The 15,152-nt window shown below is 48.2% G+C and overlaps 1 protein-coding gene across 1 annotated transcript; it reads left to right on the top strand.

The window, feature by feature from the left end:
• The first annotated feature begins 3,344 nt into the window (after positions 1 to 3,344).
• On the top strand, positions 3,345 to 15,143 carry LOC311319149 (protein unc-45 homolog A-like). Its single transcript, XM_084450614.1, has 19 exons — positions 3,345 to 3,489; positions 4,186 to 4,378; positions 4,556 to 4,731; positions 4,878 to 4,967; positions 5,527 to 5,694; positions 6,596 to 6,764; positions 6,994 to 7,164; positions 7,863 to 8,034; positions 8,175 to 8,475; positions 8,573 to 8,667; positions 8,756 to 8,897; positions 9,644 to 9,784; positions 9,889 to 10,016; positions 10,485 to 10,551; positions 10,949 to 11,062; positions 12,043 to 12,158; positions 12,750 to 12,867; positions 13,809 to 13,964; positions 14,245 to 15,143. The coding sequence occupies exons 1-19, from the start codon at positions 3,466 to 3,468 to the stop codon at positions 14,524 to 14,526; spliced, it is 2,823 nt and encodes a 940-aa protein (XP_084306740.1). The 5' UTR covers positions 3,345 to 3,465; the 3' UTR covers positions 14,527 to 15,143.
• The last annotated feature ends 9 nt before the right edge of the window (positions 15,144 to 15,152 follow it).

Here is a 15,152-nt window from a genome sequence, read left to right as displayed (position 1 = left end):
GCAGGCAGACACACACACAAAGTTAGAATGAGAAAGAAAGAAAGAAAAAGAAAGAAAAAGAAAGAAAGAAAGAAAGAAAGAAAGAAAGAAAGAAAGAAAGAAAGAAAGAAAGAGTGTCACCCTTACATCTTTGTTGAGTGGCACCCTGAGGACCTGAGGAAGCTGATCAGCTGAGGTAGAGAGACGGGAGAGACACATGGACTGGCTACATAAAAGTGGGAAAGGATACATTGTTGGCACCTAACAGGACCGGGATAACTGGAGACAAAGATAGGAGGCCCATCTGTGGACGACCCGATGATGATGAAGAATAGCACAGCACAGAGAGGTTTCAGTATGTGATAAAGAAAAGTGTCCTTTTTTGCATTGTGTTTTATATGACCTTTTATGTGTTGAACTTTGTCTTGATGCTTTTAATGTCTCATGTAAAGCACTTTGCCTTGTTGCTGAAATGTGCTATACAAATAAATTTGTATAGCCTTGCCTTGCCTAGCAATGGCTCAGCATCACACAGTGTGTATTCTAACCGAACAGTAGTTCTTCACTATGTCCACAACTGAGAAGAGAGACAGAAGTTAAGGTTGGAATATCATCACCTGCTGCATAGAACATATTGTCCATTACTTCTGAGAGAGAGAGGTCATGAGTAGTGTAGTTCAGAGGGTCTTACCTGCTGTAGGGACCAGCTTGTTGACCTCCTCTATCCTGTCAAATTACATCATCACTCCTCCACTGTGGAGAGAACATGGATGTTAGCAGGGATGTCCTCTGTGAGTCTCCCTAATACACAGACACACTTCAAAAGGTCAAGTCAATACAATTTCCAGTTACCTGGTTACAGCATGAAGTGTTGTGGGCAAGATTATCTGCTCATATTCATCCAAAAGCTTGAGCTCATTGGACGGCGCTTCACAGTGCAGATGGACAATGACCTGAAGCATACTGTGAAAGCAACCAAATAGTTTTTCAAGGCAAAGACATGGAATGTTCTGCAATGGCCAAGTCAATCACCTGACCTGAATACTATTGAGCATGCGTTGCACTTGCTCAACACAAAACTGAAGGGAAACTGCCCAAATAACAAGCAGTACCTGAAGACAGCAGTCCAGGCCTGCCAGAACATCACCAGGGACAAAACCAGGCATCTGGTGATGTCTATGGGTTCCAGGAAGTACCTCTGCCAGGAGAGGCTCCTCGACCACTGACCAGCAATGATCTCTAACATGTCATCCACTATTCCATGTGATCAGCAGTTGTTCCTTTCATCAACCTTGGAATCAGAGAAGGAAGAAATTATTTGTAATTTGTTAAACTACAGATGTTTGTAAGTTATATTTGAATGAGAATGTACTTCCAGCTTGGTAAAATAGTCACATCCCAGAAGCAGAGCCAGACTAAGTAGGTAGTTGGGATAACTGGTGTGATGGGCAGACTCATGAGCCAGTAGAGCTTTGGTATGGTAATATATATTCAACAGAGATGAAGAGATGTCACAGTAGGAAGATAACATAGTGACTTGTTGGAAATATAATTATGAAACAGAAGGTTATTTACAGCTATAGCCACAAGGGGGAGGTAGAGGGCTTTTTTGTTTATTGTGACTTGTGCTTTTTCCTGGATTTGTGATTCCCTGCAAACCACTGGTAGGTAGGTGCTAGGTTTACCTGTGTCAGCCTGGTAGGTAGGTGGTAGGTTTACCTGTGCTAGCCTGGTAGGTAGGTGCTAGGTTTACCTGTGTCAGCCTGGTAGGTAGGTGGTAGGTTTACCTGTGCTAGCCTGGTAGGTAGGTGCTAGGTTTACCTGTGCTAGTCTGGTAGATAGGTGGTAGGTTTACCTGTGCTAGCCTGGTAGGTAGGTGGTAGGTTTACCTGTGCTAGCCTGGTAGGTAGGTACTAGGTTTACCTGTGCTAGCCTGGTAGGTAGGTGCTAGGTTTACCTGTGCTAGCCTGGTAGGTAGGTGCTAGGTTTGCCTGTGCTAGCCTGGTAGGTAGGTGCTAGGTTTACCTGTGCTAGCCTGGCCCTAGCCCGCTGCTGTCAGGCAGACTGGTCTGATGTGGTGGTTGAAGTTGCCAGCTGACCAGAGTTGTAGCAGTGACAGGGTTGTTGGTGTCACTGTTGTAGCTGTGATGGTGGGTGACCTGGGAGAGCATTCAGGACAGCTTGTTTGGGTCAAGGCTCTGCTTAGTCTGCTGGCCCAGGTGAACTATCAAACTGGACGTACTGACGCTGAGAATGGAGACACACACACACATGACACAGCTGGCCGACACTTCATGCACTCTAAGAGGTAAGGGTTAGGGCTAGGCTGAATGTAGGCTGGCATAAAATAATATATTTATTTTTAAATGGATGTTAAGATGCTGCCCATTCCTAAATCTTTATGTCTATTCAGCACGTCTGTTCTCACCCACTGAGGTTCTATCACCAAACATGTGAAGCCTCAGATACAATGATAAAATAGGTGCAGACAATGAATGAGACAGATATGTTAAAAAATAGAACTCTTAGTGTTGTGATTAGACAGTACAACCAACATGTCACCTCAGTGTAGTGATGCAGACAGAGCTATGAACACCTGTTCCTTGATTAGAAGAAGGTTATCATCATGGCTCAACAACATGGCTGCTTCTGATGCTTGTGGACTTCCTGTGGTTCTGTCGTGTGAGGGGCCTCACAGTAGCCTAACATCGGCTCTCAAGACTTACCTCACCTGCCCCCTCTTCCCCCACACCAACAACACGCCAATGCTAGCGCAAAAATGAGCAGTCTGCAGGCTTAGATGCAGCAGTCTGCAGGCTTAGATGCAGCAGTCTGCAGGCTTAGATGCAGCACAAGATCCCAAGTGACTTCCCTTGTCTGGCAAACTGAGGAGAACCGGGCAGCATGGCTGAGAAGTTGGCTTTCCAAGCCCAATGACTATTATAATTTATAAAAGCAACCCACAAGAGAACAGTGTACTTACACTGGTGAGTGTATAGTTATACTTTTATTTATAATCCACTTATAGATTCAATTCAGTACACAATGTATGGGCCTACAACACTATAATGCTATAGGCTACACATGCACTGTAATAGGATACTTTCCCTTACTCGACTTACCACTATATCGTGAAATAAAGTATAATCTAATTTTCTCTTGGTGAATATTTCTACACCGTTTAAGTGTCATATCGCTATTGCAAAGTACATTTAACCAAATAAAGTATTGAGGAGATAAGGTAAACTATGCAGCTCGTGTGTTGCCTTTTATGGTAACGCAGCGTGGCTCGGGGCGGGGCTATTCCCAAAACGTCATCATTGTGTTCCCATCACCAGGAAGAGTATCGATGGAAGTATCTTTCATGAAATGTCGCTAAACTTTGGAGTATAATAAAGTAACTAAATAGATTATTGATTTACAAGTAAGATTAACTAAAATAGTATATAAAGCGGGGACTGTCATATTGTATCCGTTAGAGCGAGCATGAGTGTAAACGAAAACGAAAAGGTAAGCAAGACAATTGCGCGACCCCTCCACCGGGCTATGCGTGGAATGAGTCACTTATGGTGCATTCGTTTATTACTGGGAGGTGGCAAATTGCGACTTGCTACTAGGAATTATTAAATAAAACACCGCATGAACTCGCACTTCCTCGTCGCAAATTCGGATATGTTTCTCAGCCCCCAGTTGCTCGAATGCACTAGATATAACTAGGTAACTGATATAATGGTGCATTCGTTTGTGGTCGGAGGTGGCAAGTCGCAAGTGGCAAAATACCTACCTCCGACCTGTGTGCATTCGAGCTATAGCGAATGATATGATGATGATTTGATATGATATTGACATCAGCCGGCAACTGGGGGCTGAGAAACATATCCGAATTTGCGACGAGGAAGTGCGAGTTCATGCAGCGTTTTATTTAATCATTCCTAGTAGCAAGTCGCAATTTGCCACCTCCCAGTTATAAACGAACGCACCATAATGGTATATAGCTCGAATGCACACAGGTCGGAGGTAGGTATTTTGCCACTTGCGACTTGCCACCTCCGACCACAAACGAACGCACCATTAGCACTGCAGATAGCTACGAACATAAGATGAGTAAAGCTAATATCACATTATATGAAAACAATAGTAGTTACGATAGTTTTGTGTGCCGGATGATTTCATAGCCCTATGTTGTCGACCCTATTCCATATTCAGGACAGTGCTGCCCTGAAGGAGGAGGGGAACAGCCTGTTCAAGGCAGGAGATGCGCAGGGGGCTCTGTGCTGCTACACCAAGGCCCTCAAGCTGAGCGATGGCCAAACACACAGCGCCGACCTGTACCGCAACTGCTCTGCCTGCCACCTCAAGTTAGGGGACTATGCCAAGGCAGAGGCAGACGCCTCCAGAGGTGAGGGTTAGGTTTAGGGCCAAGGCAGAGGCCGACGCCTCCAGAGGTGAGCCTAACCGGCCACAATACAGTCAGACTGTAACCCTAACCCTATCCACTGAGGATTACCGCCTTCATCTCTCTTACTCAACTTTGTTTTTTCTTCTCACCCTTCCGCCCCCCTGTACCTGCTGTCAGCTCTTGATACTGACCCTAGTGACGTGAAAGCTCGCTACCGTCGGGCTCAAGCCCTCCAGAAAATAGGGCGTCTTGACCAGGCATTCCTGGACGCCCAGCGATGTGCTCAGCTGGAGCCCAAGAACAAGGCGTTCGAGGAGATGCTGAGGCAGCTGGGAGCACAGATCCAGCACAAGGTCCATGCTACTCGTGTCTGGGCAGGAGAAATACCTGTGTGAAGCGTGAATTTAGCCCTATATTGTCACCGCACAGTCTAGAATTAAGACTGTGTAAGTAATCATGATTTTATATTCTGATTCTTATTTGCTTTCATTCCCTGCAGTCGGTCCAGATGAACTCCACAGACGTCCGCGTGCAACAGATGTTCTCTCTCCTCCTCGACCCCTCGGCCCAAACCCCAGACAGGCAGAAGGTAATGCTAACCCTAACCCGTAACCACCCAGAGGGGTCCATTATTCTGTCACAAATTCCTATGGGACCAAACCCATTTGGATATATAATTTGTATTTATTGGTTTATTTGTTAGGGACAATACAGCGCACATTGTTACATACATGTTGTTGTTATAAATGTGTTGCATGAAAGGTTTCTAGCCAATTGGCTAATTAACAACCCCAGTCCCTAGTTAGGCTTTTCAAAAAAATTACAATTTAAAGCAATTACATACATTACACAAAACATGCAGCAGCTAAAAACTACATCATACAATTATATCACATGACCATTTCACAGATCCATGACCACATAACATAAACAGCATACAATTTTGTGTGTATGTGTAAACATGTATGTATGGAAATGTGCGTGTGCGTGCGTGTGCGTGTGTGTGTGTGTGTGTGTGTGTGTGTACATAGGGTCATTGATCAGTGGTTACATGTTTGGTTCTCTTTCAGCCGGTGTTTCAGTGTTTCAGTGTTTCAGTGTTCCAGTGTTTCAGTCAGTGTAATGTGTGATGTGTTGACCCGTTCCAGGCCGCTCAGAACCTGGTGGTGTTGTCCCGGGAGGAGGCGGGGGCAGAGCAGATCTTCCGTAACGACGGGGTGAAGCTCATCCAGAGGCTGCTGGCCTCAAAGCAGGAAGAGCTGGTCCTGTCTGCCCTGAGGACCTTGGTCGGCCTGTGTACTGGCCATCAGTCCAGGGTAAGCACCCGGTCTCTGGCCCCCATTCCTACCGTTCTCCCACCTCTGGAGAAGCACAGAGTAGATAGCTAGGTGGAGGTAGCTGCTGTGTAGGGGAAGCACATGTTTTCACATTACCAGCAATTATGTCCTCCAAACAAACGAGTGCAGAATCAAAACAAAACATTAGGAAGGGCCGTCCTAAAGACACTGGATTGGTTCTGCAATGCAGTTTTTTTTCAATTTCTCAAATTGTTTCCACCCACTTTTAGTGACGAAATCTGGACGAATGTTTTCGGTTTCTAGTTGAGTGCAGCGTTTAGAGACCGACTTGTGAGACTACACAAGCAGAGACCTAACCTCTCGCCATGCCAGGAGAGTAAGGGTCCAAGATAGACGTTGCTGAAGGTTTCCTCAGCGATTAGTTCACCCCCTAACAAATCACGTTGCACAGTTTAATTCAAAGGACGCTGATTGGCCTGGTTGGAATTCCGACCGAGAGCCTTTCCAGACTTTGAATCGCATTTTGAAAATTCAGATTCAGGGTCTGGAGCCAGGCTAACATAGTAGTATATGAACTCACAGAAAATTGAGTTAAATTGCATAGAATAACCACATCAAATATTGTTGATTGTAGCCTATTCCTGTATGTAGCCCAGACCTGATGTGAACAGGATTGCTGTTGACCAGTGCAATACACACTGATCGACACCTAATGTGTTACATATATCCAGTGTGCCCTGTCTCCCAACATGGGACCAGTAATCCCCTAAAACTGTCAGGTGGCCTGGTGTCCTGTGTGACCGACCCCTGATGACCCCTGATGTCCCCCTGCCTGTGTTCAACCTTCATCTTCTAACCAAGTAGTGCTTCTGTCCCTTGTCTTCTGTCCCCTGTCTTCTGTCCCCTGTCTTCTCCCCAGACCATGGCCATCGTGAATGAGCTGGGGATGGAGCTACTGTGTGATGTCATGGGGTCAGGGGTCGCCGCCGTGTCCCTGGCCGCCTGCCACCTGCTGCAGGTCATGTTCCAGGCTCTGACCGAGGGCATGAAGAGGGAGGTCAGAGGGAAGGACGAGGCTTTACTTCCAGGTGAGATTATGTATAATCCGTTTAGTTGTCTATGTTGGATTTGTTGTACTGTAGCTCAATGAGAAGTGTAGGAGTCAGTGAAGTGAGGGAGAACAATTCCACTGAAAAAAGAATAATCATTCATCTGACATCAGGTGAAGTGTGCTGAAGTGTGCTAAGCTAAATGGTTTGATTGATTCATTTTTTTTATTACCTATTACCTAATTTCATGCGTATCTGTGTGACGCAGAGCCGTCTCGAGAGCTGCGGTCTATGCTGCGCCACCTGGTGGACATGATGCCAGCGTCCAACGTGTCGGGGCCGGGCCGAGACAGCGCCATCAACCTGCTGGTCAAACAAGTGCCCCGCAAGTCTCAAAGGAACCCCGATAACTCCCTCACACTGTGGGTCATAGACCAGGGTAAGACTTCCCTCACACTGTGGGTCATAGACCAGGGTAATTCTTCCCTCACTCTTTCTGCATGTTGTCATGGTTCCTTGTCTTTGGTGGATGCAACTCACTGCCACTTCTTTGGAAATATTCAACCCTCTTGTCTTCATACATAGAATATACTGTAGAATATGGATGAAGATATTCTATGTGTGCCAGACATTCAGCTAGCCATATATATGATTTGAAATGGCTGTTTCCTGGTTATAATGGCTTAATGTTTACACCACAAACTGTGAGGTGCTTTCAGAAAAAATAAAATCTCCACTAAGCTCAGGCATTTACAGTTTTTTCTCATGTCCTGGTGCCCACTTGGTCCTCGCCACACACCGCTCACTGTGCACATCCGTTAAATGATCTCGTCATGGCATGTCTGGTGTCCTGGGGGCCTGGTTTGTGCTGAGGCATGTCTGGGGGCCTGGGGGCCTGGTTTGTGCTGAGGCATGTCTGATGTCCTGGGGGCCTGGTTTGTGCTGAGGCATGTCTGGTGTCCTGGGGGCCTGGTTTGTGCTGAGGCATGTCTGGGGGCCTGGGGGCCTGGTTTGTGCTGAGGCATGTCTGGTGTCCTGGGGGCCTGGTTTGTGCTGAGGCATGTCTGATGTCCTGGGGGCCTGGTTTGTGCTGAGGCATGTCTGGTGTCCTGGGGGCCTGATTTGTTCCTTCGGCAGGCTTGAAGAAGGTCCTGGAGGTGGCGGGGACAGTTCCTGAGATCTCCGACGGCCCCCCCCTCACGGAGAACTCCCACATGAGCTGCTCCATGTTGCTTACCAAGCTCTATGACGACCTCAAGAGTGACGCAGAGAGGGAGAACTTCAACCAACTGTGCGAGGAATATGTCCAGTGAGTCTTTTGCCCTGGGATTAGTGGCTTACAGACACTGCATGAATAACGTGGTTATCCATGATGAGTAAGCGGCAGTAGTGCATAGTGCATTCATGGTAACTATCTGCTTCTCTTCCTGTTGTTGTCTTTCTGTGCAGGCATCACTTCAGCCGGCCGGGTATGGAGAGCAAGCTGCGAGCCATTCAGACAGTGTCGGTGCTTTTGCAAGGACCCAGTGACGTGGGGAACAGGACCCTGGAGATGTCGGGCATGATGGACGCCGTCATCTCCCTGTGCGCCTCTGAGGATGTGAGTCACCAGCAGGTGGCGGTAGAGGCTTTGATCCACGCTGCTGGCAAGGCCAAGCGGGCCTCCTTCATCACAGCCAACGGGGTGGCGCTGCTCAAAGACCTCTACAAGAAGAGTGAGAACGACAGGATACGCGTGAGAGCTCTGGTGGTGAGTGGTGCAGCAAAGTCCCTGCCATGTCCCGGCTTTCAGCGTAAGCAGCGGATCACACGGATAACCTACTGCTGTGTTTGCGTTGGTGGTTCAGGGCTTGTGTAAGCTAGGGTCTGCAGGAGGGACAGACTTCAGCATGAAGCAGTTTGCGGAAGGCTCCACGCTCAAACTGGCCAAGCAGTGCAGGAAGTACGTAAATGTCTGCGTGCACTCTCACCCTGGCACTGCATTCCGGTTGTGGCGTATCTGCTGTAATGTGTCCTCTTCCCCGGCGCAGGTGGCTGTGTAACGAGTCGCTACCCCCCACCTCTCGGCGCTGGGCGATCGAGGGCCTCGCCTACCTCACCTTCGACGCAGATGTGAAGGAGGACCTAGTAGAAGACAAGAACGCCCTTCAGGCCATGTTCCAGCTGGCTAAGGTGCAGCACCATTTCACCCTAACCCGACCCTAACCCGACCCTAACCCTAACCCGACCCTAACCTTAACCCTAACCCGCTCTCACGTCACCCCGCTCCCCTTTTCCTTTCTTTACAAGTCATATACTGTACTGTCACACATACCAATTCAGTGGTTAGAGTGTCCATCCTGAGATTGGGAGGTTGGGGGTTCGATCCCCGGTCGAGTCATACCAAAGACCAGGGGTGTAGTGGAGGGTAAACCCAAATAAACTGTTTACCCACCTCTTTAAAATTAGGCTGATAATTTATTCACCTATTTTCTGATCAACTTCATTAATCAATGAGGGGAAAGAAGGTGGGTAAACTCTGCACTCAAGATCTGACCCACCTCTGTATTTATTACTACACCCCTGCCAAAGACTTTAAATGCCTCTTTGCTTGGCACTCAGCATCTAGAGTTGGATTGGGGGAAAGTCCCCACAACATACTAGCGTCATGTCCAGGGGGTGTACTTGTACATCAAGCTGCCTCACGCTGAGGAATCAGGAGATAGGCTCCTGACCTATGGGCCACCAGGCTTCAGAACCATTGGTTCTGAACTCAAGGCTACTTACTTTTTTACAGTGTCACACATGATTCAGTCATACAAAGAGTACAGTTGTGTTTTATTTATTTATTTTATGAAGCTCTTGCTTTTTCACACCATTATGCACTCGGAACTCCCCTGATACTCTCACATTGACTGAGTACTTCCTTGTCCCTGCAGTCTGAGGATAAGACGGTGCTGTTTGCGGTGGGCTCCACGCTGGTCAACTGCACCAACAGCTATGAGGTGGAGAAGCCCGACCCTCAGATGGTGGAGCTGGCCAAGTACGCCAAGCAGCACGTACCTGAGGAGCACCCCAAGGCACGGCGCAGTCGCTCGCTTCCTCGCAGCCAATCAGTCTCAACTAGTACTGTTTGTAGAATTTCCCCACCTGACTTTGGCTCTTCCGTCTCTCCGTCTCGCAGGACGGGCCCTCGTTTGTGGACGAGCGCCTGTCCAAGCTGCTGGCGGCGGGAGTGGTGTCCGCCCTGGTGTGCATGGTGAAGCACGAGAGCCCCGCCCTCACAGAGAGCTGCCGAGAGTGCATCGCCAGGTAGGAGCTCCGCCGGCGCTCATCTGCCCCCATCTCCTCTTTTTACTCCTCTCACTTTTGGAACTGTGTCACTGATTGTCAGTCGGCTGGATTAATGTGCATGTGAAGAGCCTCACCCCTCACTCACTCACTCACTCACTCACTCACTCACTCACTCACTCACTCCTCCTTCTCGTCTGTCTCTCGCTCCGTCCCTCCGACAGATGACCGCATATTCCCCCCTGGGATTATTTCTAGCTGTTGCTATTTATAATTTATAATTATTAGTTGTTTTTTTTGTAACATTGTACACTGTAGCGCATGTGAGAATAAGCCTGTGTGCTGCAGGGTGTTCCTGGCCCTGGTGGAGTGCATGTGAGATAAGCCTGTGTGCTGCAGGGTGTTCATGTGAGAATAAGGGTTACCCTAACCCTAACCCTGTGTGCTGCAGGGTGACCCTAACTCTGACCCCTAACCCTAACCCTGCAGGGTGTTCCTGGCCCTGGTGGAGCGGCAGGAGGACCGGGGCACCGTGGTGGCGCAGGGCGGAGGAAAGGTGAGCTCTCTGTCCTAACCCTGACCCTGACCCCAGGTCCAGATCTCTCCTAACCCTAACCCCTGATCCTGACCCTGACCCCAGGTCCAGATCTCTCCTAACCCTAACCCCTGACCCTGACCCCAGGTCCAGATACTATTTGAAATCATTTGAAATGTTCATCTGTGCTTGATCCTGATTGATCTTGCCTGGCACAATGGAACCAAGAAGCTAGTCCCAAAAATCATCCAGACCTACCCCATCCAGACCTACCCCTGACACTCCGGACAGACTGAAGAAAATTATCAAAGTATTGGGAATGATTTCAAATACTATTTGATGCAGATTAGTCGTTGTGCCGAGCACCTCCAGTATCTGACCTTTGGCCTGTGCTCGCTGCTCACCTCCACCTCCCCAGGCTCTGATCCCTCTGGTGTCGGAGAGCACAGACGTGGGGAAGATCAAGGCCGCCCAGGCCCTGGCCAAGATCGCCATCACATCCAACCCGGAGATCGCCTTCCCTGGAGAGAGGGTGAGACATGATGACCCGGTATCACCAATCCTCTGATGAGACATGCCTCAGTGTAAGCCTCTAGGGCTGTCAACTGAGCTCAGAATGGATATTTGACTTTCTCTCTTAAATATTTTCTGAAAATATATATTTGATTATTGGTATTATATAGATGACTCTTACAATGGAACTGCCAGTACCAGTTCTAACCACAAGATGGCACTTTCTGCCTATTGTTAAGAACAAGCATCAATGGAGCTTTCGTGTCTCTGTGTTCGCAGGATTCAAGTATTCAAGTAACGTTAATATCCAGTCAACATGGGTGACATTTAGTGCAAACAGGGTCCTTTTATCAGGCCTATAGTGAACTGAAACAAACAGGGTCCTTTTATCAGGCCCTAACCCTAACCCTAGTCAACTGAAAACAAAACGAGGAATAGCCTGTATTGCTGGTCCACTTTGTATTCAGTCCTTGCCTGCCGGTGTTGCCGAGGAGACATGCTCGGGTCTTACGGAAGTAGTTAGGCCGAGGTTAAGGTAGGCTATTTCCTCGCCACCTAGATAGAGATAGATAGATAGATAGATAGATAGATAGATAGATAGATAGATAGATAGATACTGTTTAGATACAGTTGTTTGGCTGTTTTTTGGTCATGTTGGAAAGATTGAATGCTAACGTAATGTGTAGCATGATTAGGAGATGGGCGGGGCTGTGTGACGTAATGTGTAGCATGATTAGGAGCTGGGCGGGGCTGTGTGACGTAATGTGTAGCATGATTAGGAGATGGGCGGGGCTGTGTGACGTAATGTGTAGCATGATTAGGGTTAGGGTTAGCGGGGCTCTGTGACGCGCGCTGCTTTGCGGCGGCCTTCCAGTCTACATTTTCCAGATCGATTATGCATTTTTTCCCCCAAAGTCTACGACCAGTCGAATTTGAGTATTTATTTGACAGCCCTATAAGCCTCTGCCTCACCCCTCTGTCCTCACCCTGTGTTGGCAGATCTACGAGGTGGTGCGGCCCCTGGTCAGCCTGCTGTGCCTGGACTGCACCCTGCTGCAGAACTTTGAAGCTCTGATGGCCCTCACCAACCTGGCGGGCCTCAGCGAGAGGCTCAGGTCAGCCACACCACAGAGACGAGAACCGTCTCCTTCATGTCCTCACACTGCCTACATTCCAGCAGAGACGAGAACCGTCTCCTTCATGTCCTCACACTGCCTACATTCCAGCAGAGACGAGAACCGTCTCCTTCATGTCCTCACACTGCCTACATTCCAGCAGAGACAAGAACCGTCTCCTTCATATCCTCACACTGCCTACATTCCAGCCGTCTGTCCATATAGAGAAGAACAGACAGGGCAGGGCACGGGAAATACAATTGACAAATTTGCATCTTTCCTTTCTCAGCCAAGAGACAAAGATGGCTGACGCGTTTGAGGAAGGCTTTCTGACTAAATACATCGGCGTTCTTTGTCTCAACTGGCTGAGAATAAATGGTGAAAGATAATTTTGTCTCTGCTTTTTTATTTCACGTGTGCTGCTCTGTCTCTTCTTTTCTACGGAAAGACAGCGTTTTTGAGTCCAGCACCGTACTCTACAATTGTTTTTGACAAGTGCGCCCTACCTCCGACCTACTGCATACTTTTATATTGGCATAACGTTATGTAAGATCGTGTATCACTGCTGGCATCCTGCCCGTCTCCTCACAGGCAGAAGATCATCCAGGAGAAGGCCGTGCCCAAGGTGGAGGGATACATGTTCGAGGAGCACGACCTGGTCCGCGCTGCCGCCACAGAGTGCATGTGCAACCTGGTTCTCAGCACGGAGGTGAGGCACAAACATACCTTCAAGTAAACATAGTATGAACATAAACAATTACAGCAACAGTGTGGGGGGGTTTAAAGAGACACTTTGCAGAGGTAATGGACCCCATTTGAATCCTCTAAAATTGTAGGTAACCTTTTGCCTGATATCCTGTCAGAATTGTGAACTCGTTACACTCCGTTGAGATCTTCAGTCTGACGGTGCTTTGACTCCAACCGATTTCCATGGGGGAGGAAGATTCGATTATAATGTCATTGGCCTGGTTTCCCGAACGAATTAAGAAGCACTTAACTCCAAAGTACTTCTTAACTCCCATACAAAGGGTTCCTTAAGAAGGGTTCCTTAAGAAGGTTCTTTATCGGGAAACCCGGCCAATGCTGATGCGTAGCCATGACAACCATAGACCATATGACAACACGGAGGGAAGTGAAACAGTCATGTAACTCTCGTAGTAGGCTACTGTGCGAATGGGGGCGTAGACTACTTTGTTACTTTGTTTCTACTACCAACTACTACCAGTCATCCTCCTATCCCATAATCTGAGTTACCTGAAGCTCTCGCTACGCCGCCTCTGAAGTCGCATTGTCCGAATGCACAGCTCCACAACATTGGACAACGACTTGACAACGGCATTAGTCCCGCCCTTGGCGCTCATTGGCTAACCGTTACAACCTGTAGCCCTCATTTGTTGATTATATTTTAATCGAAGAACCAGCTGTTTCACATAGCAACACCAGACCAAGAATCAGCAAACCTTTATTGGGCAGATTGGAATGTCTGGACCCACCGTCCTGGAAAGTGGCTGATCTAATATGACATGATTAGTAACACCTGCATAGAGGAGGGTCATGTTTTCACTTATCAGGGTCAGGGTTCACGTTAAGGTCCGAGAGGGAAATGACCAGTGTGTTTAGAGGTGATTTTGAAGCGGGCGGCTCTCCCAGGTGCAGGAGCTGTATCTGGCCACGGGGAGCGACCGGCTCAAGCTGCTGGTGCTCTACAGCGGCGAGGAGGACGAGAGGCTGCGGAGGGCGGCGGCCGGAACCCTGGCCATGCTGACCGCAGAGCAGCCCGAGCTGTGCGCCCGCATACCTGGGACGGTGAGCCATGCTCTGACCTGCGTCATCAACCAATCAATCAATCAATCAGCTAACCAACCAACCAATCAATCAACCAACCAACCAACCAATCAATCAATCAATCAACCAATCAACTTTATTCTCCCCGAAGGAATATTTATGAAGGGCATGAACATAGAAATCATAGAAATGCTATCAGTATTAATATAGTTATCAAATGCCAGTTGTAATATTTAAAGGTCTATTCTGGGTTTTTTTTCCTTCAGAATTTTTTTTTGCCCTTTTCCTTCCCTGTTCGTAGACTACCCATTGGCTGGAGATATTTCAGGCCTTGTTGCTCAGCGACAGTAAGGACCTGCGCCACCGGGGCGCGGCCATCGTGATGAACCTGATGCAGGCGGAGCGGAGCCTGGCCGAGACCCTGATGGAGAGCGAGGCCCTGGAGATCCTCTCTGTCCTGGCCAAGGGGGCGGGAGCCGGCCAGCTGGACCCCGCCTCCAACGCGGCCAAGCAGTGCCTGGACAAGGCCGTGGAGTACGGGATCATCAAGAGCAAGGAGGGAGGAGGAGAGACGGAGCCCTGAAGACAATAGGCAAAGTGTGTTGTGTGCGTGCGCGTTTGTGCGTGCGTGCGTGTGTGTATGTGTGTGTGTGTGTGTGCGTGTGTTTGCTGCACCAGCCTTACCTGGCAAAATAATGTATGGGATGATGCTTCACTGTTGTTCTGTGTGTCTGAAACGATGTTGTGTTTTGTAAATGCACTGTTCGCTGGTTTTGATTTGAGGTATGATGCTCAGTCTGAGAGACCATGAACCAGAGCAGCTGAATACTCAACTGAGGTCATTAAAAAGCTTTGGGACCAGCGACCAGGGTCAGGGTTAGCAGCAGCAGAGCCCTGCAGCTCTTCAGGGCCAAGTCTGTGAGAACGGGTTTAAAGTGCTGTTGCCCACCATGCTCTCATAGATGTACTTTCTCTACATTAGAGGCACAACACGCAGCCAGTGAGAGTGTAGCACTCAGACAGACCAAATACTTCATAATCCTACATTTACACTTTTATCTTCACTGGCGTTCTGTTTTTTTATATACTTTTGTATACCTAAATGTTGTAGATTTTTTTCCTCTCATATTCATATTAATTTCGACTGATCTTAAGCACATTATTATATGGACCATGCCTTTCTTTGAATCACTAATTTGTTAGTCCACT

The sequence above is a fragment of the Borostomias antarcticus genome (genome assembly GCF_949987555.1).
Source record: "Borostomias antarcticus genome assembly, chromosome: 16".
Classification (NCBI taxonomy): domain Eukaryota; kingdom Metazoa; phylum Chordata; class Actinopteri; order Stomiiformes; family Stomiidae; genus Borostomias; species Borostomias antarcticus.
Note: the sequence above shows the minus strand (reverse complement) of the source record. Positions and strands in the feature narration are given on the sequence as shown.